This window comes from Astyanax mexicanus, chromosome 19 (assembly GCF_023375975.1).
Source record: "Astyanax mexicanus isolate ESR-SI-001 chromosome 19, AstMex3_surface, whole genome shotgun sequence".
Lineage (NCBI taxonomy): Eukaryota > Metazoa > Chordata > Actinopteri > Characiformes > Acestrorhamphidae > Astyanax > Astyanax mexicanus.
Window position 1 is genome coordinate 8,111,163 of NC_064426.1, and position 27,690 is coordinate 8,138,852.

The 27,690-nt window shown below is 38.2% G+C and overlaps 1 protein-coding gene across 4 annotated transcripts; it reads left to right on the top strand.

Annotated features, from left to right (window-relative positions):
* Positions 1-438: 438 nt before the first annotated feature.
* Positions 439-27,541, top strand: LOC103025552 (nucleus accumbens-associated protein 1). Of its 4 annotated transcripts, none has more exons than XM_015602574.3 (6): positions 439-578; positions 13,163-14,179; positions 18,641-18,811; positions 22,061-22,166; positions 22,482-22,579; positions 25,754-27,541. In XM_015602574.3, exons 2-6 carry the CDS (start codon positions 13,192-13,194, stop codon positions 26,056-26,058), a joined length of 1,668 nt encoding a protein of 555 aa, XP_015458060.1. In that variant the 5' UTR covers positions 439-578; positions 13,163-13,191; the 3' UTR covers positions 26,059-27,541. The 4 variants fall into 4 exon arrangements, with proteins under 4 accessions (XP_015458060.1, XP_007237841.1, XP_022527425.1 ...); XM_007237779.3 differs by lacking the exon at positions 439-578 and adding an exon at positions 1,996-2,144; XM_022671704.2 differs by lacking the exon at positions 439-578 and adding an exon at positions 2,182-3,396.
* Positions 27,542-27,690: the final 149 nt, after the last annotated feature.

Consider the following 27,690-nt stretch of genomic DNA (forward strand, 5'->3'; position numbering starts at 1 on the left):
AAGAAAAATACATGACTTTAGACATAGTCAACATCTTATTAAAAGGAATCAGCTGTCTCATTTCTCCCATTACTACTTTTTATCTTTATTCCTCCTCCGATATATATATAAGTTATATCTTTGAGATTAAAAGGACTGTTTTATTTTTTCACTTTTTATAACCTAACCTAGCTTTAAGCTTTTTTTCCTGTGAGCACTGTAGTGATTTCAGCATTTTTAAAATGTTTAAAAACGAGCAGAGAAAAACTAATAAAACCTACAGAAAATATCGCCAATGTAGAATAGTTTATATGTCAGTAGAAATGAACACTTCTGCTACTCTGACCTAGACTCCAATCTGGCAACCCAGCCAATCCCTTTCTCTGCGCTACGGAAGCCCGGTGGTGTTTGAGCTTTGAGGAGGAAAAATGCGATTGGAAATGAGGCTCGCCGGGGTAACGTGAGGACACTTAACGGGTCATTTTAAGGCAGGCTGTGTTATTGTTTATCTTTACAGATTTTTTAACGTGGAGCCGCGAAGAAAAGCCCTGAACTGTTGCATGTTTTCATTCTGACATTAGGCATTAGGCTACAGCATGGTGAGTGATAAAACGTTTTAAAACTACACTATACCATTTCTTACAGCCATAATATACAGGTTACCCCATCCCCTACTGCTTTACATGGTGTCAGGTGACTGTACATCATCATTATATTAAGTGTAAGTTAGTAGGCAGATGTGGGGAATGGTGCAGCTGTACACTCATAAGGTTTGATGTGATTTAATATCAGATCTACAGTAACAGAGAATCTCTATTATCTGATGAATTAAGAAGGTCTGGGTTTTGGATGTAAAACAGCGGCTTTGTGGAGCTTTTAAATACAAGTGTGCGTGTGTGTATGTGCGCGCGCGTCTGTGCGTTCGGCCTACTTTTCTCTTTTTCACGTATGGAAACTAGGCGTTGCCTCTGCCGCTGTTGCCATGGCAACGACGTGGCGCACAAGAACGCGCCGACAAAAAACGTGGGAGCGCGCGCACCATCGATCGAGTCACTCGTGCGGTGCTCACTCATTACACCCCCCCCCCCAACCCACATTGCTTCTCCTCCCCGTCTATACAGTACCGCAAGAATCAAGATAGCCACTGTTAAAAAGCTACTGACATTTTATAATGAAACAAAGTAAATTAATGTCATCAAAAGTTATTTTTGTGAAAAATATGCAACCCTATTTTGGTTTAAATATTCTGTTTTTGTAACACTGAAGATTTACTTTATTGGTTCAGCTTAATTAATTAATTGGATTTATAAGATTTAAGACTAAATCAAAACGTTGGCATCCAAATTAAAATTTAAGTATATATTATTAGTGTGTATATAAAAAGTCTGGCAAAACATTAGGCCCAAAAAGTTTTAGTTTAGTGCGTTTAAAAAAATAAAGTATATATATAGGCTTTTGAATGTAGCAAATAGTACTCATCGCTCTCTGACTTAATTTGTAATTTTTCTAAAAAAAATATACTTATATTTTGAATAACTACAAATGTATCAGTTTTTTTTGTGTATTTTCTGTATTGTTTTGCATCCGTTTCCAAAGCTCAAGTTTACTTCCATTGCTACAGTGCAGCTGTAAGCTGTTGACCAATGACTTGTTTCCTAAAAATCAGCCCATCCCCCCTTTTATTGGTTAACATTTTTAAAAATATTTTTAGCTCTTTTTTCCTGGCAGTTTATTGCTAACACTTGTATCATTTAAGTTATCTGGATTTGGTAGCATTTTAGGTTAATACCTGGGACCCAAAAAATTTTAATGGCAAAAATAACTAAACAAATATTGGTGTGGGTAGTGTATTTATATACAGCAAATAAATACATAAATGAATAAATAAACGAGTAGCTATATGAGAAGATATATAAATATAAAGAACATAATTTAAGGCCAATATTTAATATGGAACTAATCGGTGACTCGGCACTCCGGGAAGAGCGAAACACACAGAAAAAAGGGGGGCTTCGTGCTCGATTGTTCGGCGATCGACCGCGCGCCCTCGCCCTCGCCTGCCTCACAATGAATGGCCGTTTCTAGCGAGAAAGTGAGGGAGAGCGTGAGAGGGTCGGACGCGTCCATCCAAACGCTTCGTTCGTAACGGCTCCCGAGCGAAGCGGGTGAGTACGGTTACAGCTCGCGACAGCGCGTTCACTTCATATCACTGGGGGTCCTGGAGGGGTAGAGAAGGTCGCGTGAGGTGAGGTTGCGGGGGTAACGTGCACGAGTCGGGTCCCGTCCCGGGCACGTCTCTGTTCTGTGCGCTTTTTGGGGGGAATTGTTTGTGTTCGTGTTTTTATGTATCTATTTGTTTCTGATCCACTCGCTGTTTTTTTCTGCGGATTTTTGGACGTATTTTTTTAAGGTGGGGGATGGGCGCAGACGAACGGTACCGACACACGCACACACTCATGCACACACACAAAAAAGAAAGTTTAACCACTTCACGGACCTCTCGCGGCGTCACGGCAGCTGTTGCCGAGTCCAGGATTTAAAATCCAGGTCCAGCAAGTGAAAATCCATCCCAGGATTTGTTTTCAACTGCGTTGGCTAGTCTGCTGCAGCTCATCAAACCGTTTAAGGCAGTTGGAACAAAATCGTGTAATGGATTTTTACTTTGTAGACTTACTGAATCAACTCGGCTAGAGCAGAGCCGCACAAGGAGTTGGAACTAAATTATGGGATTGATGAAGAAAAAAACAAGAAATCGAGTAAATATGCATTTTGTTGCAGAAATGAAAATCTAGAAAAATGAATAAAATCCCTTTTTACTATTTGTTTTACTAAATTGGACGGACAAGATTAAATAAGTTTTAAACAAGTTTTACAAGCAATTTCTATTTTCGCATTTAGTCTCAAATGCTTAAAATACTGCACTAATAAATATTGCTCTGACCGAATACACAGCTCTACTAACATAACTACAACTGTCCTTTCATGTTAAGTGGTTTATCAGTATTTTGGGAGCAATGCAGTCCTAGCAATTTTTGAAACGTTTATTTGACACGTCCTTCATTTTATTATTAATCAGGTATCGATTAGAAATTAACCATATCTTTTCTAACTGAATGTCTTAAAAAATAGGTTCCAGTATGAAATGGCATGAAGCAGCGTAACAGTAGCTATCAATATGGAACAAAGTTCTTATAGTTCTCTTATTATAGTTGTGAAACTAAAACGATAAAAATTTACCTACAGGAGAATATTGTTGTGATTTTAGGCAACTTCGTAGCATAATCTAAACACACACGCATACATTCACATATACACCACCTCCCCCCTGCCCGTCTGTGCTGTTGGTTCAGTCCGGCTCGCCCCCAGTTCCTGCGTTTGTCCCGGGATGACCTGTTGATGTCTGTAAAATAAGACAAGGTAGGCTTTACTGGGTTTTTTGGACGGGTAATTTTTTTAAATAAATCTAGATGTAGAGTTTTTAAGCTGATTCAATCAGTAAAGTGGGGTGAAAATGGAAAAAATAAAATAAATTAAAAAAAAAAAAAGAAACAGAGAGAGAGAGAGAGAGAGAGAGAGAGAGAGAGAAAGCGGGCGAGAGACACCCGCCTGCTATACCAGCAGCCTCATAATCATTCCCCCAGCGCTGCACTCGTGTCGCCGCTTCAACCGCACATGGACGAAGGGCGGCCAGCCAGCCCCAATCTCGGCCGCGTCGTGCTAAGCTGCGGCTAACAGTCGTGGGAGGCCTCGCTTTCCGTCCGTTTCTTTCTCCTCTCCTTTATTTCTCCCTCCTCTTCTTCTCTTCGTCGCTTGTTCGTGTCTCGGGCTGCCGCATTTCTCCCACCGGCTTCGTGCCCCCCGTGCCAAGCAGGGAGAAAACTCGCCATCCTGGCACGGCCGGAGCTGGAGCTTTTTTGTCTCGTCTTCTTTCCGTCGAGGTTTGAGTTTAACGTACTTTTTACTGGGGTTTTGTGTTTTTTTTTTTTAGCTCTAGGCCGTGTTTATTTGGATCATTAGGGGGTGGCTGTTGTAAATGGATAGCTATCCCGCCTGCCCCACTGACTCTCTGGATACTGAATGTACTGTACTGTGAGGGGGGTCCTGCAATCAATACAATACAATACAACACAATGTAATGCAGTGCAGTGTAATGCGGTGCGGGATGGACGTCCACCAGAAAGAGCGTGTTTTCCTGTTTTGTTGATTGTCTTGAATTAGGAAAGTAGGTAGTAGTTTGAACCCTGGACAAACTCAGGTAGCTAGACACATGTTTTGAGTTTTAAAGCTTGGGCTTCTTTATGTAGGCCTTGTTAGATAGGAGAGTGTATGGATGAGAGTTAAACATTTATTTTTGTTGTTATACATCCTCTTCTTTTGGAATTTGAGTTGACTTTTCTATGCCAGTCAGCTTTGTGCTTTTTCTAGGTTATTTTATGTTTAGCCTGTTGTAAATGAATTGCCTACATAATTTACTTTCAGGATACTGTAAGGTATTCCATGTATTGAATTCATTGCCATGCAATGTGTTGCTAAGTGAGAGGTGGGGGGGGTCCATCCATAAAAAGAGTTTGTTGTCCACTTTTGTTGATTGCATTTTGTAGATAGATTAGGAACTTTGTTTTAAAACTGTACTAACTCCAGCATCTAGACACTTATGTGAAATATGTTGTGTGTGATGGATGGCAGTGTTTAAAAAGTATTTTTTCCCGTTCATTTCTCTTTATTTGGAGTGTGAGTTTAATATATTTTGCCACTGGGGTTTGCACTTTTTGGGCCATGTTTTGGTCATATCTGCAGCTTGTTGTAAATGAATAGCCTACCCTATTCACTCACAGTGCACTGTACTGTACTGTACTGTACTGTACCTCTGTTTTGTAGACGGTATTAGGTTAGGAAAGTAGTTAGTCGTTTTTAAGCCGGAACATAACTTGTAACAGGTTTGTCAGCATAAATATGACCACCTATGAATGAATGGGGCAAAGGGGCAGTGAACTATGGTTGGGTTCAGAGCATGGGTTCATTGTGTAGGCCTTCTTGCCACTTCACTGGCAGTCAGTTAGACAATTAGATTGCGACATTCTCCATTTCTTTTTGTTTAAAGCTTGAGTTTAATGTACTTTGCCAGTTTGCTTTGTGCTTTTTTGGGCCATGTTTTGATCATTTGGGCAGCCTGTTCTTAGTGAGTAGCCTCCCAGGATAGTGCACTGGAAGGGTTGTCATATAATAACTCCAATGTAATGCTATGCTAGTGCTGAGTGAGGGCTACCATGATTATCTCCACAGTTCTGTAAATTCTCATGTTACTCCTTGTTAATAGTTTTCAGGGTGACCTGTGGTGAAGTTCATAAGAGACCAAAGCTTGGGCTTCCTCAGTCAGTTCTTCTATCCACTTTACTAGTGATCAGTTAGGACATTAGATTTTGAAATCTTTTGGGTATTTGTTTGGAGTTTAAATTTAATAAACTTGTCCACTTGTCATTGCACTTTGGTGTATGTTTTAATCAACCCTTAATAGACTAAAGACTAAACTTGTCACAACTGAATTGGCCTAAATATGACCACCTCAGGCTTTCTCATGCAGAGTGTCTGAATGGGTCTAAAACCTAACCATGTCTTTTTGTTAGGATTTTAAGTTTAGCCTACTATTCAGTTTGTCGTGGTAATGTTTTGATCATTTGGGCAGCATACCCCACTCACTTTTAGGATAGTGTCATGTTATAGGTCATGTAAGGAATTGAATATAATGCTATGCACAGTGGGGACTCGCTCACTAAAACCTCACTGCGTCCTCTGATTTGTAGACTATATGACAGCAGGAAAGTATCTGATCATTTTTAAGTTAAGACTAAACTTGTCATACAGCTGGTTTGGCCTTAATATGGCCTAAATATGAATAAATATGACCTCAGGTTTCCTCATGGAGGCCTTAATGCCAACTCACTGATGGCCAGTTAAGCTTAAATAGAAAAGTGTCTGGATGAGACTAAAACTTGAGCTCTTTTTGTTTGGGTTTTAAATTTAGCCTACTTTTTCTATTTGGCTTTATGCTTTGGGCTGTGTTTGGATTATTTCGAAGCCTGTTGTACATGAATAGCCTACCCTACTCACTTTCAGGATAGTGTCATTTAATAGGTCATGTAATGAACGTAATGTAATGCTATGCAAAGTGGGGGCTAGCTCACTAAACCTCACTGCATCCTCTGTTTTGTGGACTATATGACAGTAGGACAGTATCTCATTTTTGCTTTTTATAGTCAGGACTTAACTTGCCACACCACTGTATCAGCCTAAATATGACCACATATGAATGAATGGAGCAAGTGACCTGTGACTGGTTTTAAAGTTTATGCTTCTTCACGCCAGTCTTTTTGTCACGTCACTGGTGGTTAGTTAGTTAGGAAAGTGTTTGTGGGCGTCTGAATTTAAGTGAAAATTTTGAAATGCGTCTCCATGTTGTGCCCAGGACGACCCTTTTCTCTCTCTCTCCTCCCCCTCTCTCCGGAGGGAAAAGTTCTTAAATAAACCCTGGGCCTCTCAGTGAGTTTGTGTGAGAGTGTATGTGAATGTGTGTGTGTGTGTGTGCTGTGGCTCTGGCCAACTGTAAACAAGCCATTTTGTCTGTGTGTGTGGGGAAGGGCCTTAGACAAAGAGGGCACTTCTTTTACCACAGAAACCCCACTGCCACCTAGTCAAGCTAGTCATTTTGTTGTGTGTTTTAAGCGCGATCAGAATGTGGTGCCCATGCTGTTCACCCACTCGCCATCCTCTGATTTGGCACACAGTTCAATTTGACACCAAAAATCAAGAGCTAGCTTTCCAACTCCTACCCACAGCACTCTGTCAGGTGGGGATGATGTGTTCTGTCCTGTGTCGGCGGTGGCGTCTTGTGAGGGAAGCAGTGCTGGGTGGTGTTAATGAGAATTCAATATCTCAATATTTTCCACTTGTATCACAGTATTAGGTGGTGATGATTAACGGGGAACTCCAACGATCTTTTAAATTTATGCATAATTCAGTGGAAGGGATGTAAACAGTCTGGCAGAGTGGTTTGATGTTAAATGGTTCATTGTTGGGGAAACTTGCCGGCTTAAGGTTTCTTTACAGTGGTGGTGAAATGAACCTGGTACTGTGATGGCTACAGTGCAGATGTAGCCATTTTATAAACTGTTGAAAAAAAAAGTTTGAATGTAATTGAGCATGTCACAATATTAATCATGATAATGATTTATCATACAGTGTATGGACATGACCTCAATCATTTTTTGCTGATTTCAATATTGGCCTTTGTTTTTTTCTTGACAAGAATAGACCTATAGTGTGAATGAGCCAGTATGTTGACTTTATTTAAAAAAAAAAGGATTTATTTTATTTGTTTCATTTAATTAGAATAGAAAATAATTACTTAACAATTAAAATATCTAAATATTCTTAATAATTAGAAGTGCATTGTTCTTTATTTTAACAATTAAATCAATGTCTGCACCAGTTTATCGTGCAAACAAAATTAGTTACAGTTTTTTATGTAAACTAGCAATAGAAATTTTGGTGGGGGAAGGGTTTTTTTTTTTTTTTTAATTAATATTTTACTGTACAAGTAAAATACCTTGAATTTATTTCCAAACTGTTGTAAAAGCATATTTAAAACCATATTTTGTTATGACTATCTTTGCTAAAACTTTTAGAGGGGTTAAATTCTTACATTGACAATCTGAATATTTAAATCATATTGAAATTATTTATACAAAAAAAAAAAAAAATTTCCATTAGCAAAAATATTTCTACAGATGTGTCCCAGGCAACAATTAGAAAAGCTTAATGCATGCCCCTGCTTCCAGCATAATAATCCTATATTTATTATTTAGTGTAAATTCTATGATACTTAGCCTGTTAGACAAAATTGAGACATGTACAGACAGTGTGATTTTCTAACTGAAATCAATATGTCTCTCTGTACAACACTTAGAGAGTGTTATGGTAGGCTGAAGTTGTTTTGTCTCAGTGTTTAAGTCTTTAATAATTAAATATTTGTTCCGGGTTTTTTTCCCCCAGTATATTTCATCACTTTATGGTTGAGTTGGGAGAAATGGCAAAAAGGTATCACAATTCAAAAAGACATTTGTACAATGTAAAATTATATTAACCATGCTTTTCTTGCACATGGACAAAATGGAGCAGTAGACATAAAATCAAAACATCTATTAAACATTTGTTTTATGGTTTAGTACTGTCTAGGACTGGTGATGCCAAGGGTTTTCAGTCTCATCTGCGAATAGCCAGTGTTGCTGGGGTTGAAGTATTTTCTTTATGGGTGCAATATTGTTTTGTTTGGTATAGTATCTCCTGTGGTTGCTAAAATGTTGCCAAATCCCTGCTATGGTTGCTGTGGGATCCAATGTAGTAGTGATGCTATGGCTAAGTGGTTGCTATAGTGTTGCTTGGTGGGTTCATTGGTATAACAAGTGGTTGCTGCGTAAATTGTTTTGTTTGGTATGATATCTAAGGTGGTTGCTAAGATGTTGCCAAAATGTTTTGTTTGGTATGATATCTAAGGTGGTTGCTAAGATGTTGCCAAATCGTTGCTATGGTGTTGCTAGATGATTTCTGTTGTATTTAATGAGGCTGCTATGGTGTCCAATGTAGATGTGATGGTATTGCTAAGTGCTTTCTATAGTGTTTTGTTGGTGGGTTCTTTGGTATCACAAGTGGTTGGAATCAAGTTTATTTGTGTGGTACCCAAATCTGGTTGCTGTGGCCTTCCCAAGTGGTTGCTGTGTTATCCAGGGGGTTGATATGGTGTTGCTAAGTGGATGCTAGATGGGTGCTGCAGTGATGCAAGATAACTGCTGTGACTTCAGGCTAGGTGGTTTGCTGGACAGTTGAAGTTGTATTCCATGTGGATGCTTTGTTCACTTGGGTGTAGAAAGATTACATCTGCTGTAGCCTTGTTGGCATTACATAGAGATGAATAGAGGGAAGCTATGGAATGATGGTGCTCCATCAGGTACTTTTGGGATGAGTTGGGGAGGTGGGAATGAGGTAGGGTGGTGAACATTTTTGCAATTAAATGATTAGTTAAAGAAACCATGTAAACCAATAAGCAGCTCTCCCAGTACAATTGTCCATATGGTGTGTACCACTGAATTATTTATGCATATTAGATGTTGTTAATGTATTTTCAACTTTCATGTTTAGTGCATTCATGTTTCATTTAGAACCAAAACAATCCAAAGAATAGAGAAGTCTAAAGACTTCAGCTCATAGACGCTTACTGCATTGCTGCTGGGCAGTGGTTCATTTGCTTTACTTACAAGTTTCACTGCAGTGCTATAAGTTACTCAGCAGACTGAGTGTTCATCTTTGTGGTTTAAAGACACGGAAACCCCCTTCTAATTATTTGTTCTTTGCCATGGTGGAACTACAATGCTCTTTGGTGTTGGTGGGGATGGGGGTGTTTTTGTTTACTCGTTTGGTCAACTGCAAATGAAGAATAGGAAATTGGATAAACCAGGAAAGAGCTAAGAGGGCATAACACCAGTATTACTAGTGTTTATTAGGGCATGTTCACACTTGCACTTTTTAATCCAGTTAAAACTGGACTCTGGATTTCATTATTACCTTTGGTGGTATTTGTTTGGGTAGGTGTAAATACAGTAAGTGCACTCTGATGTGGACCAATACAATCAAACTGAGACCCTTAAGAGGGGGTGCTCTTTGTCTGTTCTTAAATGAACTTGACTCATCTGTGGTGAGAATGTGATTTGCGACATTGATTCAACACAACATATTTGAATATTCAATTTTATACTTAACAGCTCTGCAGGTGTAGTTTAAATTGATTTATTATCCAAATAATTAATTAAGCTATTATCATAAATACCATTTGTATTAATATAAAAACCATATCTGCCTTTTCTTCATGTTAAACTGCATAGTATGTGCTAGACCAGAAGACTTACTTTTTTGCACCCTCCCCAGACAGCTCTGACCAATAAGACAAGAGAAGGTTCACAGGTGGTTTCTTATGCCACATTTTGGTGCGCGGAGACTTTCCCTTCTGGTTTGCTTTGCTTCCGCAGTGTTAAAAATCCAAGTTTACAAACTCTAACTGGTTTAATTCATTAACTGATTTAAAATGGAGCTAAGAAACTATAGGTTTGAAAAGGTCCTTAGTCAAAATGTTGATAATTAGCCTAGCGATTGAGCATTCATTATAAAGATTCTCAATGGGTCTTTGATTGTTGCATAAAGAATGCTGGATATCTTGGTGAACCTTGATGAGCAAAATGGGTAGAAGTTAGTTATATTAAACAGGACTGTTTTAAGAATATTATATTTAAAGTTTCAGGTCAGAATGTTCCTTTTAAAACTACTTTTAGTCCTTTTACTGTGTTTAGCTGCTTCTTAGCTGCTAACTTGCTAGGCTAACTTTGCTTCTTCCTGAACTGTTTTAGAATAAAGCAACAGTTTTTATTATCTTTACTTTGCTACTTGACTCTCCTCTGCTATATCTTCTATTCTAGAAAAATCTGTTAGCTCAAGTGTTTGTACTGTAACATTAGCAAGCGGGGAGTTAAAGTGATTTGTTATCCAGTTTTGAGGCAGAAAACTGTCTCATTCCTCCAGAACCCTCGAGCTATATTAGCTACAACATGACCCTTTCATTGTATGTGAGATTGTAGTGTGTAAAAGAGCACAGCTGTGGGCTGAAATGAAGAGTTTCCTCATAGTGTCATGTTAAACAGGGCTGACAGTGTCTACAGTGTCAGACAAAGCGCAGTGTTTGTACACATTCATGTTCAACTGTGACCTCAATCACTGCGAGACTCAACCTCTGTGGAGGGCTGAGATAAAGCGCCATTTTATCTCCCTCTGCTGAATCTCCATCACGTTCACATTAACTCTTCCTCCTACCGTCCCATCCACACACTTTCAGAAGTTCAGCAGCGTTTATTTGCCCGCCCCCGCGTCTCTGAAGGAACTTCACTTGGTGGCCTTGGCTATTGTCTGAAGAGATGAGTCTATTGAACAGTAGCAGTTTTGTCTTTGACTGTATGTGGATGTTTCATTGCAGTTTTGTTATTGTCTCGCTTGGAAGAATGAATGTGCAATGAGAGCAGACAATACATGCAATATTGCAAGAGTGGAAGGCACTTTTTAATCACAATATTTAGCTTTTCTTTGTTTAACAAATCAAAATGGGCTGAACGCACCAGTACAGCTGTGATGCCGAATGGAAAGTGGAAAAACTACAATAAGTGCAATAATCTTGTTCAGGAAAATCTAACTACTCACTTCTATGCAACACAGATATGTCACAATCCACCGACCCAGTTTACACCCAGTCAGTTCATCCTTCCTCAGTTATCAGGATTATTTGGATAAGGCCAAGCCACATCAAATATAAGTGTAAACACACCCAAGACGCATAAAAAACAGATACAAATCCACTTCGGAAGGTGATTTTGAGTAATTCATGACAGCATATGCAGTTGCAAATTTTGTGGCACCAGTCATCTTTAGCACAGCACAGGACGAAACGGTATGAATCAACAGCTGTAATTGGGTTTATCTGCATAATTGCTGTGCAATTGTTTGTACTCTGAGTAGCCAGACACATTTACCTACCAAGTGCAAGCGAATGTGGTTAAAACCATATATATGAGTGAAGTGACCTGATGGAAACAGGTTTGAGAACTGCCAGATACCCATCAGGGATGCAACGATTAGTCAGCCATTGTCAGCTGACAATGTTGATTATAAAATGTCATTGTTGACTAATAATTATTTGTAACAGCACAGCGCTACTCAAAAAGTACTGTGAAGCCTTAAACCATAGCCAGTGTTTGAGTTGCTATTAATCTACAATAAAAAATATTTAAGTATATTATTCAATATATTAATCAATTGAAATGCTCTATTAAAAAGTTGAAGGATATTTTTTTTTCTCCTTCTCTCCTTCTCTTATATTAAAATTAATCATCTTAATTTAATTTCTCATTTAGTTTCAGATTGTCAATGTTTTGCTATGTTGGCCTACATATTTAAATTTACAGCTAATTTCAGTAGTTTTAGGAGATGGGCCCAAGCTTTTTATTTTGGAATTCGAACACACATTTTGAAATGATCTTTTTACAGTCAATGCAGATGTGCAATATAGTTAATCAGAAGTTATGATGTTGTTTATATATTAATAAAAGATTTGTCATGACCTATTTTTTAGTAACTATGGAATTGTCCATTTATTCAATTGGTTTACCAAATAGTTTATTTAGATTCATGTGACTTTTCTGTATAAGGTAATAATAACAAGCGATATAATACTGTCAAAATGGCATAGTCAATATGTCTATATATATGTCTATATTTGCAGGATTTCTCTGGTTAAAAAAAAATATATTCAAAATCTCCCCTCTCATGCCTTATGCAAGTATTCCCAATCTGAAGCTGTGGCACATTGAAATGATTATAGAGAAAAGTAACATGATTTGACAAAGCTTGGTGGTTTTGGGGTGTTTTAAGTTCTTTAAATGTTGGTGTTAGATCTGTTCTCAGCACAGTGTTAACTTGCGTGCAACAACATTTTGTATTACATTTGACTATTTGTATGCTAATTAAATTTGTCTGTACACATCAGTTTGCATATTTTTGGTCAATTCAAATAATGTGCCTCTGCCATACCATATAACCTGAGCTTTTCTTCAGCATGCATAGAAAGGCCTGCTTCTGTGACCCTATAAAGCAGACAGAGGAACCTCCAAGTTAATATTTGCAGAACCTTTCTCCACTGACCTTTTTAGCTAGGATGGCAAAAAAACTTGCTTGTGGTTCTGATCAGAAACTCGAAACATGGTTGTGAACTTCTTTAGCTTTTGGTGGGTCTGGGTGTTGTTCTTTGAGCACAACTTCTGATATCGTCCAAATTCTCAGACAATTAGTGTGCATCATAATACGATAAAATATTGTTGTTGGTACCCTAGTTAAATGCTGATTCTTTTTGTCACTACATTTTCACAATATCCAACAAAAATAATGTTTTATATTGTTAGCATCACTCAAACCTTTTTTTTATTATTCCGTTACTTATAAAAGGCAAAACTACTCATTCATAAACCTAAGCTGTTTTGTTTAAGAAGGTTTTTGACAGTTGTTTTTTCTTCTGCTTCTCTCCTGATGTTTTCCTCAGTTTCCTGCGGTGGTGCTGGCCAAAGCGCCATGGCTCAGACCCTTCAGATGGCGATCCCAAACTTCGGCAACAACATCTTGGAGTGTCTGAATGAGCAGCGGCTGCAGGGCTTGTACTGCGACGTGTCCGTGGTAGTAAAGGGCCATGCATTCAAAGCCCACCGTGCCGTGCTGGCTGCCAGCAGTTCCTACTTCCGTGACCTCTTCAACAGCAGTGCCGGAAGCAAGACGCCCACAGTGGTGGAGCTCCCTCCGGCCGTGCAGCCGCAAAGCTTCCAGCAGATCCTGGCCTTCTGCTACACTGGGAGACTCAGCATGAACGTAGGTGACCAGTTTTTGCTCATGTACACGGCTGGGTTCCTACAGATCCAGCAGATCATGGAGAAAGGTACAGAGTTCTTCCTGAAGGTCAGTTCCCCAAGCTGCGACTCACAAGGCCTCCACACAGAAGAAACTCCACCATCCGAACCTCAAAGTCCAGTCACTCAGACGGCAGCCGGAGCATCAGCCAATGGAGGAGGAGGGGGCGTGGTTGCCACAGCAGCCAGCCGCCCAGCATCCTGCTTGACCCCCCTGCCCTTGGTGTCTAGGGTAAAAACGGAGCAGCCCGAAGCTTCACCCTACTCTGTAGTTTGCACCCCTGTAGCCAAAAGGCTTTGGGAGGGTAGTAGCCGAGAAGGGGGCGGAGGATCTGGAGGTTCAGGAGGGGGCGGGATTAGAAAAGCTGCCCGATTTTCTCAAGAAGCGTCACGAGGGAGCGCCATCCAGCAACAGGGACTGAACATGGGCTTGGCAGTGGCAACAGGAGGCACCAACGGCAATGGTAACGGCACCAGCAGTGGCGCTACCCCAGAGGGCACCAGCCCGGGCACCATGAGCGCCTATGCCAGTGACTCTCCAATCTCCTATCATGATGATGAAGAAGAGGAAGAAGCGGTTGAAGATGGCACAGAGGAGCAGTACAGGCAAATCTGCAACATGTACACCATGTACAGCATGCTAAACATGGGTGCTGCAGGTGAGGAACTGTGCTATAGTGAACTATGTAGCCTTTTGTGATTAATTCTGCAGCTCAGGCGACTCAATGGGCGTAGCATTTTGTAAATGCTTATCAGATTAGTGGATTAGGAACAATTTGGGGTGTGTGATGTTTGCGTTAGTTTAACAATGGAGCAGTGAGGCTAAAGAAGCTAACATGTAGAGGAAAAACCTCATATAGCTATTTTAGCACATTAGATCTTTGCCACAGAAAAAAATCTTATTAGTTAGCTTGTTGGAGTAACTGTCTCTATTACTAGATATTTTAATATAATTTATTTACTATTGTATTATATTAGTTTTAAATTACTTCATTCAGTGATGAGTGTTATTGATGTCAGGATGTTTGATCACCACCCAACTTCATTCCTAATTCCTTCAAAAGTATTGGATGGAACACCATTATTCCAGAGAACACTGCTCCACAGCTAAATCCTAGGAGTTTTTCTAGATTATATTCTATATTCTAGATTAGATAAACTGTGTGTCAGCAATATGTTTGTAACTTGAAGGAGCCCAATGTATTCTCTAGAAGAGGTGTCCACAAACTTTTAGATCTTTCATTAAAAAAAAAAAACACAACAAAAATGTAGCATAGCTAAAACCACTCATTTTATTTGTAATCTGTGTAACCTATTTGTAAAACTATGTAACCTAAAAGTAAACCTTAAACAGTAAAATTATCTTTACTGATCCACAATATTATGGTAAGCAATGTTAATACTGCATTTTTAATGCTTCTATTTATTCCATTTAATTGCTTTACTGCAGATTCAGCTAATTTTAATACTAATAATTTATTGTTATTTGTTAGTTAAACTTTTACTGTATGTAACACTACTCAAATGTTGTGGGTCAGTGGAGAAAATGTCAGTTTGACACCTTTTTTGTCTCACACTGAAACTAATTGTATCTAGCTAGACAAGTACAGAAATACTTAAAGCATTGTTTTAGCCCAAAGTGTTAGCTGAAGTAGGCTCGTAGCTCTAGTGTAAAGCTAGAGCATTACACACTGAAGCTGTATGTAACATTAAATGCTAAGTTTTATGTTAAACATCCTTAAAGAAGTGTCTCAGTTAACATATGACTGGTAGAAATAACACTGGTACAATGAGGCTAATGTAGCTAATGAGTATAGATAAGTACAGTTCTCAGGAAATTTGCAGTTTTACAGAGGTGCAAGGGACAGAACAGAATTAGGAGGAAATATACAATCAATAAACAAAATTCAGTGCATACAAAAAAATACAAGGGAATGTGACAATATATTTTTTATATAGTGTAAAAACATATAAAAAAGTTTTGTTAAAGAGTTTATTCTTACCCTACGTTTATTTGGTTCACACTGAAACTAATGTTGCTAAATGTTTTTAGCTAGAACTGTTAGCTATGTTAGCATTATATCTCTAGTGCCTAACAAACTTCAGACACCAAACCTGTTCTTGGCTGGTGAGGAACTGGACTGTAGCATTTTTTTAGCATAGCATTGATTGCTAAGTATTTTGTGTTGAACATCCCTAGTTAATATAGTGGGTCAGGTTAAAGGTTGCTTCCATACTTTATACTGGGGATATAAGGCTAATGCAGCTAACTAACAAATACAAAGAAAAGCTATTCAGTGTTTGTGGATACGGTGCTTGTTTTTTTTAATGTCTATTTATTTATTTTCTTTCTTTTTTTTACAAATAACATTGTCCTATGTAATGTAAAAAACACAAAAATAATTAATGAGGCTAATGTAGTTAATGAGTATAAATAATAAGTGCAGTTCTCTGTGGTTTTAGATATGCTACACAGTTTTGTTCATTTTGGTAGATTATAGATGAGGTAAGACTTTATTAATCCCGCAGAAAGAAAATTGTACAATCATTCAATATAGCTAAGATAAACCAAAATCAGTCTATGTAAAAAATACAAGAGAATGATATATTACAATCTTTTATATAATGTGAGAAACCACATAAAAAACAAAGCTACATCAAAGTTTGCAAATGTATCATGGGTTATTTATATTTCAACTACCTTTCCTCAAACTATCAATTTATTATAATCTTCATTAGGTTAATTCAATATGTTTTCAATTTTGTTAAAGAGACAGAGTTTATTCACAGACTAAGGTTATTAGGTTTACACTGTAACTATGAGGCTAATGTTACTAGCTGTTTTTAGCTAGAACTGTTAGCTATATTAGCATCATATCTCTAATGCCTAAAAAACTTCAGAGACCACACCTGTTCTTGGCTGATGAGGAACTGTACTGTAGCATTTTTTTAGTATAGCATTAAATGCTAAATATTAGTGAGTTTTTTTTAGTGGGTGAGTGAAGGTATTTTCCTTGTTAAATGTTGCTTTCGTACTTTATACTGGAAGTATAAGGCTAATGGGGCTAACGGAAATATACAGAGAGAAGCTGTTCAGTAGTTGTGGTTACGGTACTTTTTTAATTTCTATTTTTATGAATAACATAGTCCTATATAATGTGAGAAACCAACAAATCAATAAGCATCTGAGTGTGGTTTGAGCCATATGTGTTAGTTTGAATTATGCTAATTGAAATTTTAATATCCTAACGCTACTTGTTAGTTTTATAGCTCCAGTTAGAAGAAAAAAAATCCTTTAGAAATTGCTTTTGATAATCTGCAGTGTAGCAATTAAATACAATAAATATCAGCATTAAATACATTATAAACACCCCTTTTTAACATATCGTTAGATGTTGTGGATCAGTGAAGATATTTTTCTGTTTATGGTTTGCTTATTTAGTTTTACAGAAGCTGGTAACAGAACATGTTTTGTAGGTTTTCATTAATTTTGTCGCTTTTCTCACTATTAAGTAAATTATACAGCCTAAATCTTTTTTTTCCTGTTTTTTTTTTTTTTTTTTTTTTTTTTAAGATAAACGGTTACTTTTCAGGCATTTTCAGTTGAATATTTTTGTTTGCCAAATACTGCATAAATACACGTTGTGTCCAAATGTTTGTGAACACCCCTATAAGATATAAACAAATTGCTCACATACAGCATATCTACCGGTAGTCTCTTTAGAGAAGCATTGCCAATAGAATAGGACTCTCTGGAGCAGGTTTTCCATTCAATACGTTTGAAGGTATTAGGAATGAAGTTGCATACTAATCATTTCACTGAATGCAGTAATTTGCAGTAAATCACTGGAATTCTCAAGTAACTAGTAGACACTTTGCCTAGACAATAAAGACATTTACTCCAACAAATGCAGAATAAACTATGTTTACATGCCCTTGGTTTCTATAGAAGCCTGAAGGAGCAGGTGTTTGTTCGTATGTATTTATAACCAAGACGTCATTTTACAAAATGACAGTTTAAAGGCTTTATGTGTTAGCTACGTTAGCCTTGTAGCTCTAGTAAGCAAAACTACAGAAGCAAATCAGACGCAAAACTTGGGTCTTGCCCTATTGACTCCATTTGAGTAAATGTAAATTTAAATATGACAATTCTGTAGCATATAACCTGCGTTCCTTTAAGCAGAACTAAGTAAACACAGCCAGTCATAGCACATTCCCTGTGTGGTAGCGATGAATATTGTCAAATCTCCATCAGTTTTTGCCAAGCTAAAAGACATTTCTCAGAAAAGTTACACAAGTTCCATATAAACTTTGTCTTTTTTTGTTAAAAGCTCAAATCATTACAGGAGCATTAATATTTAATCAGTGAGTCCTCTCATCTTCTCGATGACTTTGAACGCTCAGTGTATTCTCAAAGCCTTTCAGATGTTTGCAGTCTTTTATAAGACTGAGCTTCAGATGATTATTTTAGGTCATGAAAATATAGATCTTCATTATCAGTAAACAAGTTGTCTGTGAGCTGGAGGGTTTCTGCCTAGTTAAAGTGGGGGTGTTTCAATAAAGGCAATTATTAAACAATAGAGCACTGTTATACAGTTTAAAAACACTGCAATTAGTGGAAGTGATCGTTGGCACAAGCATTGGGACATCTGTTGTTTTAAGGAATAATTGTAGTATAGTTAATTTACTCTCAATATTAAAGTTTTAGTTCATGTGAACAAAAGCCTGGAATGTTTCTGGGAGAACAAACTCGGTCACCTCTTGTAAAAAAAAAAAAAAATCAAATACCACAGCTTTCAGAAATTATCATAATTTCACCATGACTAAAGCTTAGTATGTGGTTCTGACTAAAGTTCTTGCTTTTTTATTATTTTTCTAACTTTTTCTTTTTTACTTACTTTCCCTTATTATTTTGTTGCTTTTTGTCTATATGCATTTTTGTCTTTCTTTTGTTTTTTGTTTAATTCTTTTTCTTATTTTTTTTTATCTTCTGTTGCACTTTCATCAACCTTTTTTTTATTTCTCCTCTTCCTGCTCTCCCACTATTTTTCTCCTTCCTCTCTGTCTATCCTTTCCTGTGTTTTTATCTCATTCTTGTTTTCTCTCTCTCTCCTTTGCAGCAGGTGAACGAGTAGAGGCTCTCCCGGATCATTCGGAGACTCGGAGCCGGATGCGCGGGAGACAGGACCTAGCATCTTTGCCGGCTGAGTTAATTGCGCAGATCGGCAACCGCTGCCATCCTAAACTGTATGAGGAGGGAGATCCAGCTGAGAAATTGGAGCTGGTCACAGGTGAGAGCACATTACTTCCCGAGTCAGTCACTAACATGAGTTTTACACCATAGTAGTTAGTTAGTAAAATCTGTCCTTTAAGTATGTGGTATTGGTGGGTTGCATGAGTTGTCCAATTTATGGCCCCTAAAATTATTTATTATGGGTTAAGGGCTTTAACAGTCCAAAATGGAATATTTCTATTCGACTATTTCTTTGCAGACTTGCATATATTCTTAGGGTCACTGTCTTGTTCTGTGGCCCGTTTTTGGTTAAGATCTAAGATCTTAAGTTTTATTTAGATCCATATTTTGGATTCATTCATCAGTTCACAGAACATTCTTGCAGTAAGCTTCTGGTTTATTCATGTGGTTTTTAACATTCTGGAAACATTGTTTTTTTTGTTTTGTGTCCTCTTAATGTGATGTTCTATTAGCAAGCAAAAAGACTGTAGATGATTAGCTTTTAGCCTTTTTAGAGTCTTACGTTGAAGCTTAGGTTTTAGGGTGAGGTAATTCTGTTTATTTTTTAAGTTTGGAAATTCCTTTTGAGTTTGTGCCACGTTTTTGGGCCAATCGTTAATACCGTTTAAAGGCAGGGCTGGCAGCCACATTAACTCTTCTAGACACACTTGAAAATGCGTCACCACAAGGTGTGTTGGAGCCTGATGGAGCTCATCCAAGCAGTTTAACAATGACTTGAATGTTCTTGTAACCAATGAGCCCCTGCAATGAGGCTTTTAGAGAATTTCTGTAATATTTAATTTCCGAATATAATATATTTAAAAAATATTATCCGGCTGCTGACTGCATTGCTGAATAATCTTTCCACTTCTGTTTGTGTCATGCCAGTTAAAAAGTAAAGTTGATGCTCTGCAGGCAGTCCACGGCTGTCCGATTCCTCCACACTGTTTTCACAGAAGCATGCCTGTATTGTTAACAAGCTCCATAAGCACTGTACATCCATCAGCAGTAGTGGGTAATTTTGTGTTTGTGCACGTTAGCATGCATACGTAAAGGGGGAAGAGTACACATACGATTCCATACGAGACCATAAGCAAACTCAGCTAGTCAGCCATAGCAGAGCACAGAGACGGGCAGAGTCTGAGCTGATGAAACATGTTTTTATCCCTGGATGAGAATGAAGAGATTAGGTTACAATCATAATGTCCCGTGAGTCATATTCAGTAGCCCATGAACACTGATCACGCACACACACACACATGCACACTCACTCTCCTGCTCTCTTGCTTTTTTCACTCGCTCTCTTTCTCTCTCTCTCTCTCTCCTGTTCTTCCTGTTGTTCTGATGAATGAATGAACATTGTATGGACATGCAGTGTCTTGGTATTGTGGTAAAGATCAGGTTTTGTTGAATGCCTGTAAGCTAATGGAAGTTTTCTTTTCTTTTGTGTGTGTGTTCCATACTGCAAGAACAGCTAATGGTAGATATCCATTACTAGGGGTAAAAAAAAAAAAAGAGCTTTTTCACTACCTGTTCATTCACCCTCTAACAAAAAATGCACCCTGTTATTCATATGGGCAAATGGGTTAGTCATGTAAACATAAGACTAATTCTGATTTTTATTTATTTTCAATAGTCAGTTGTTCAAGTTACCATTTAATCCATATAGTAATTGATTTGGGTGGGTGAGCGAAAAGTTTTGGCATTATAGTGTACATGCAGCAGTGTCCAAGCCACATTAAGTTCACAAGTATTAATAAGATGTTAAATTTGGAATATGAGTAAAAAAACTTTTTCATGGTTTCAGTTCCCAATATGAGAACAGTGACTACGAAGAAAGATTAAAAACAAGCATGCAAATGCAGGATTGAATCATTCACCACATGGCCTTCATCCTCGAATCATTCAGTCATCTGAACCCAAACTGGACCTGTATTTTTCTCTAAAGATGTGATACAGTTCCAGGTTGTGGCAGTCCTGGTTTTATGTTAACAACACCACTGCAAACGAAGGCAACGCTGGCTGGCTGATGGACTGTCATGATGACAGGCAGTTCATCAAAATGACTTTTCTCTGAAAGTTTATTTTTTCTTGTTACGCCAGGTTTTGCACATGTGGCATTTTGTTAGTTCTTTTCAGACTTTTTTTTTGTTGTTGCTAACCTCAGAATGTTGTGTTTTTCCCCCCATAGCACCCCCACTGTAACCTGTCAGCTGTAATTTTAAATGTTTTGTTCATGTAACCCAAATATCAAATCAGTTTATTCGCAGGCGCCCAGTTTAGAACACAGAAAACTTTTGAGCAGACGTTATTTACAGCAAGGAAGTAGAGTTAAATGCTTGGTTGAATACTCTTTGAAAAGACATCCTGAAGTTTGTAATGCACAGACAGCAGATGGTCACAGTCTTTCCTGTTGATTCTCTTCTGGGACACAGCTTCAGCCATGTTTAGACCCTTTTTTTTTGTCTTATCTTTAGTCTGCAATATGCAGTATGCTTGCAGGATGCAAATGAGTTCTCTAACTAGTAACAGTCTAAATAAGGCATGTTTTGTTTAAGCTGTCTTTCAGCATTGACAACAGTGTTTGTATTTTATTATTATTATATATTGAGAGGGGTGTTAGTTGTAGTATGTAGAAATATATAATTTTCGGTGTTAACTGCTAAATACTGTGTGATAATTTGAAGAGTAATTAATGGTAGCTAATTAATTAGTGTTTCCTTATTGATATAAACTGAATAATTTAGCTACTGGATAGTTTGTAGTAAGTGCTAGTGATAAGCTCACCATTAAAAAGCTCAAAGTAGCTCCACACGTCATTGGTAGAATTTTAAGGGTCCTGACATTTAAAACGAGGCACTGAGAACTTTTGAAATAATAATCTGAAACTGAGTCATGATTAGTGGATGGATGAGCACCAATGAAGAAGTAAAATAGGGAAACGGATTGCAAGCTTGAATTTGTGCATTTCCACAGATTATCAAATTATTGAGACTTAATTTCAAGATGGTGGCACCTGGAGAATTTTACCAGTGAAGTGTGGAGCTGCTTTAAGCTTGTTAATAGTGTAAAAAAAAAAAAAGTGATTTACTTATTTTTTGCATGGGCCACGCTATGCCCCTATTCTTAGCATTGTAAGCCTGTTGGGAGCATCAGCTAAAAGTGTTGTATTTCAAAATGCTAGGAGTGAATAGAAGTGGGCTATGACACAAAAGTTTGTACTCAGTATCTTGTTTCAGTCTAGAGTTAACCACTTGCTATGCAAATGTATTCTAAAATATCTGTGTTTGTGTTTTTATGTTTGTAGGCACAGGTGTGTTCATCTCACGAGCTCAGCTGATGAACTGTCATGTTAGCGCTGGAACCAGACACAAAGTCCTGCTGAGGAGGTTGCTGGCTGCTTTCTTTGATAGGTGAGTGTGTGTTTGTGTGTATGATGTTAGACAAGGAGTATTATAACTCACTCTATTGGCTAAGTTGTTTAAAGCAGTGTTACTAATAGACACATGGTTTGTACCCTCAAACAGTTTGCCTAATTGTAGTAAAGCTGTGTAGTATTTTTTTTTTTTAAATAATATGCATCTGTGAGTTTTACTAATGTTTCTAAAATAAGCAAAAATAAAATAGAAATGCTTCTGTGTTTAAGACATGTGTTGCTTTAAAAGGGAAACCCTGGTATTATTTAAAATATTAGGCAACCCCCCATCCTCTTTCTCTTTTTTTTGCAGGAGCACTCTGGCCAACAGCTGTGGCACGGGTATCCGCTCCTCCACTAATGACCCCAGTCGCAAACCGCTGGACAGCCGCGTCCTGCACGCTGTCAAATGTGAGTTACCCTTGATTTATCAGCACCCAGCGCACTTGCTCTAGGACATAGTTATGATTTAGTTATTCCTCACAACCTTGGAAAGTGGCACACACATTTATGATAATGATAACAGAATAAATTATCCAATTATCAAATTGTTGGCTTAATAATTTTGTATCAGTTGTATCAGCACAGAAAATACGACCTTCAAAACATTTTTATAACCTTTAAAGTGCAATAATCTAAATAAAACTATTAGATACAATATATAAATAAAATGAGCAATTCCTAGGGTCCAAGCACAGGAAAGGATGGTGCTACATCAAATGCTTTTGAAATTAGTTGGGGTGTGCTAACCTGGCTAAAGAACATTTTGTAATACAGAATTCCAGATGTAATGTGTAGTAGTGTAGAGTGTGATCACAGCTCTACAGTTTACCCGCCCTCCACTGCCACCATCTTTGGACGGATGTTCTCAATCCATAATGTAACCCTGAAAAAGGCTGTAGCTTTTCAGTAGTGTAGTTTTACTTCTGATTGATTTTTATTGTTTAAAATTTTTTATCAGAATCACAGCAGCTAGACAGTAAAAGTTGACCTGGCTGGGCAGCAAGTGTACACTTCGCTTATGCATGCAAAGATAAATCAGATTATTCCACTTGAGTCTGTATCGACCATGTGGGTGTTTGTCAGCACTTATGGAAATGATAGTGTCTGTATTCGTGAATCAAGGCTACATTTCAGGCTAATTATGCCATGTTAAAATATCCATAGCATAAATTTCCCAATACAAAATTTGAGAGTGCAGACCACACCTTCATTTGATCGATGGCGGTTTGAGGAATGAATGTAAAGCAGAAGGCCTAGGGGGGAAAGAACTCTGAAACCTGGGCTGGTGTCCTAAAAGTCATCTCATGCAGCTGTAGTGGTAAGTAGGGAATATGCCAGCTGGATAGAGTTACAGGGATGGGCTTTCTCCATGCTTACATACCTACATTTATTACTTGTATAGTTTAGCTTTTCTACAGCTACAAACTTTATGATTTTAACTGCAGCAGAATTTGAGAAGTGTAGAAATAAAGGTAAACTATCTAGATGCTGAGTGCTAGTGGTCTTTCTACCAATAGTGTAATTACACCAGCTAAAAGGCTAATGTAGCTAATAAGTAATAAAAGCTAATAGCTATCAGTTAGCATTGCAAAAACTCAATGTGTTCTCCTCAAACCTTGAACAACCAAGTGAATAAGAAACCTAAAGAAGATGTCTTAATTCTTAATATACACTAACATGCAAAAAGTCATGGGACAGGAAGTACTGTCATACTGTTAAATTTCATCATCTCAGTATGGCGTTAATTTCACAAGTGGATGGAAGTTATCTGGAGGGATGTTGAGTCATGCTGTCTGGTCTGTCACCCATTGCTTAGTGTTATTTGAAGGTTCAGAATCTCTGGTGCCAATATATCTACCCACCACCTCCCCTAAATGCTCAGTTATGGCTAAAACTGGGCTAAACTTGGGTTTTATGACATGGTATATTATCCTGCTGGAATATCCCATGAAGGGATGCTTATGGGTTACCAAGCAGTAAAACAGTGTACTATAGTGTAATATGTACATAGAGTACTGATTGATGATATGACAGACCAGAACCAAAACTATGCCATAAGAAGTTACTAGGGGGGTGACAAGATGTTCAAGATGACAAAACCAGATGGGACTCAATGTTGGGTTTACGAGAAACCAGAACAAATTTTAACAATACAAATATTTTGTAAGTAATCATCTTGTAATGGATGTCAATCAATTTCTCCTCTGATTATAAATTATGCATGATTTATCATATGCTGTAAAATATAGAACAGTATGTAAGTACTGCAGCTGGTTTTGCCATAAACCCTGTATGATCTCACGTGAGTCTCTTCAGACCTTTGAACTATTGTCAGAATCCCCCCAGTGAGGGTTCTGTATTCAACTGGCAACCCTCTGTGGATTACATACAGACCTGGCAACCTATGACCTAATCTTCTGTGTCGGATCAACACATTGCCTCTGCAGGTGTCTGTGATTCCGCCTCACTCTGCAATTTTAACCATGAGGGCGTGTGTGCGTGCTTTGTTTTGATTACTTGTACACATTTCTTGTGAGACATGACAAGACCTGGCATAAAAAATATTTAGCCATTTTAATCTCAGCACACCACAAGAATTCACCCCAGAAAGGAATGGAATGACCACCAGCTTCACAGTTCTTTGTTGGTCACTGTTGTTAATGGCTTAATAGGGTGTAAGTTACACACAAACCCTACCATCAGTCTGAAACATTTGAATTGCAGTGTGATTTTCCCCCATGCTACAGTACTAGAGATAGAGGAGATAGACTAAGGACCTTCTTTAGGGGCCCAACAGTGGACACCTGGGTATTAAATCCACAAGCTTGTGGTCAGTAACCCAGTCATATGCAGCTCTACAGTTGCATATATAGTCATCACCATGTCATAAACAGTTACACAGATACACAGTATCATGACCTCTCTGTTTTCTCACCTGAATTTATGTATCTATTTCAAAACGTAGTTGATTATTATAGAATTTTAGAGGGTAAGAGAGACACAATTTACACAAGCCTAATATGGCTGTTTTTTACTGATCATTCAGCTACGTTTTAACTGTTTCTGTTAATAATTAAAATTGGGAAATCAAGCCAACCGCAGCATTCGCAAATCCGTCTCCTTCGCATCGCTACTGAAGACTATACTTTGCTTTAATCTTATTGGTCAGAACAGGAAAAAAAAATATTAAAGAAAACTCCCTTCAAAAACAACTGAAACTGAGTGAGTAAGATGGTCCTTACTGTCTGTGCCCAGTCATTAGTGCAGTGCTAGCCCACATGGGCATCTGTTAGCTGACATAACACAATTGGTATTGGCATTCTCCTCCAAATGTATTGAGCTGTCCAGTGATGCGTTAGCTGCCTTAGCTGGATTCAAGTGACTTGAAGAAGGCGCATGCTAGCCTTCGTCCTCCCAACATTGATGTTAATGGTTTTTGGTGGTGGAATTTTTCATTGTGTCAGTAGGCACTATGAAATGGCAAACTAGCAGAACTGTTTTGAGAAATCTCTTTCTGTCTTCATATGTAGCTAAATATCTTTAGTATCTCTAATATTGATCTACCCTTTTCTTTATCTGCAGTTTACTGCCAGAACTTTGCGACCAGCTTCAAAGAGAGTGAGATGAACGCGATTGCGGCGGATATGTGCACCAATGCCCGACGTGTGGTGCGAAAAAGCTGGATCCCTAAGCTAAAGCTGCTGATGGCCGAGAGCGACGCCTACGCCAGCTTCCTACCAGAAAGCATCAAGATGGAGGCCGACGCCCTCGGGGCGGAGCAGGGTTTCGAGCCAGCTGACCTGGAGGGTGGCGCTCCAGAGACGGGCGGATCGGCCGGGGAGTCGCTGCAGGGCGTGGGTGGAGACGGAAGTGCTTTGTTCCAGTGATTTGGAGTTGATTGGGGAAAAAAAGTAGAAAAAGAAAAAAGGAAACACCCACTCCCAACCACCCACCGCTCCCCATGTCTTTCTGCTGCCCCTTATAAAGAAAAAACCTGCCTACTGCCACCCTGCCTCCAACTCTGGACTCCGCTGCTTCTGCTTGAGATGGAGGTGGAGAAGGCGTGAGGGGTGGAGGATTATGTTTGAAGATGAGAAGATGCTTGATGATCAGGGGAGCTAGTGTTCAGAAGTTGAATTTTCCAAAAAAGGTCAAGCCTGTCCAATAGGAGATGCGATTATTGGACAGTCCTCAGTTTTGGATTGAAATTTTCTGCTTTATAGAAAATTCCTGCTTCGTGAACCTCCTCCTCCTCCAAAGGGTGCCTGAAATTCGTTCCTGGAGAGTGTAGAGTTTAGTTAAACCACATATCTTGTTTAGGGCTGCATAATACACAGAATATTGGTATTGCGATTAGAGTGCTGACACAACTGAGACAAAACATCTGACAAATCAAATTGCCAATTCCTTTAATGTTCCCTGTGAAGAAAATCACTGATAGAGATACTAAAATATAGGGAGAACCATATCACTATTGAAATATTTTTATATCTTGATATATACGGATTGAATTATTGTTCAGCCTTAATATCTTTTTTGTTAAATTTATCTAACTATCAACGAGCAAAAATACATATTTGTTCATTGTATAGTCAGCCTTAGCTAACTTTACAAAATCCAGGCTAATATCGCAATACTGAATTACAAGCGTTCTATTCTGCAGCCCTATTGCTTTGATCTTTAATACTCTTGGAAGCTTTGATTGTCAGTTTCTGGTAACCAATGCTGTGTTCTAATATTAGGTTTAGTACTAAACTCTGCCAGTGTGGTACCAGAATCATGGGCTAGCGTACAGAAAACTGAGGAGTATGTGGAGTTTCTTAGGAGGCGGGGGTGCGCTTTTATTTGTTTTTCCTTTATAATCGTTCCCTTATTTTATTTGTTTATTACTAAACTTCTATTTGCACAGAAGCCCCCTGCCTCCATGCTTTGCAGATATATGTATCTTAAAACAAAAATCCTATTTTAATTTTCTGACTAATTCCACTGATTACGAAAAAGACCCACCCCTTTTTTTTGTTTGTTCTCCTTTCCAAGCTTTCTCAAACACACAATGTATGTGCACACACATTCTCAAGTGGCGGTGGTTTCGAGGTTTCCCTGATCACACTGTACTGATTTTTAATTTTTATTATTTTTTGAATGTACAAGTCAGCAGCGCTTGGCTGTGCAAGACTAGCCGATTGTATTTTGGCCTGAGAGAGGGAGGAAAAGAGTCGTACCCACTGTAGCAATGTAGACAGGCTGGAGAGAGAGAGCACAGAATGGAGAGAAAGAGGACGAGAATGAGAAAGGTGTAGGTGGCTCACTCTTTCTCCAGAATTGGAAAGAATTTAATTCCCTCCTCTACTCCTATTCTTCCTCAAACAATCTGGCATCTTGACCAGAAGAGGAAGGAGGAAAAAAAAAAGAACAAAAGAATCTTATCCTTTGTTGAGCTCTCTCTTGTTTTTATTTTTTTTATTTTCTATTTTTTATTGCCTTTTATTATTCCTCCCTTGTTTCTCTGCGTGTGAGAC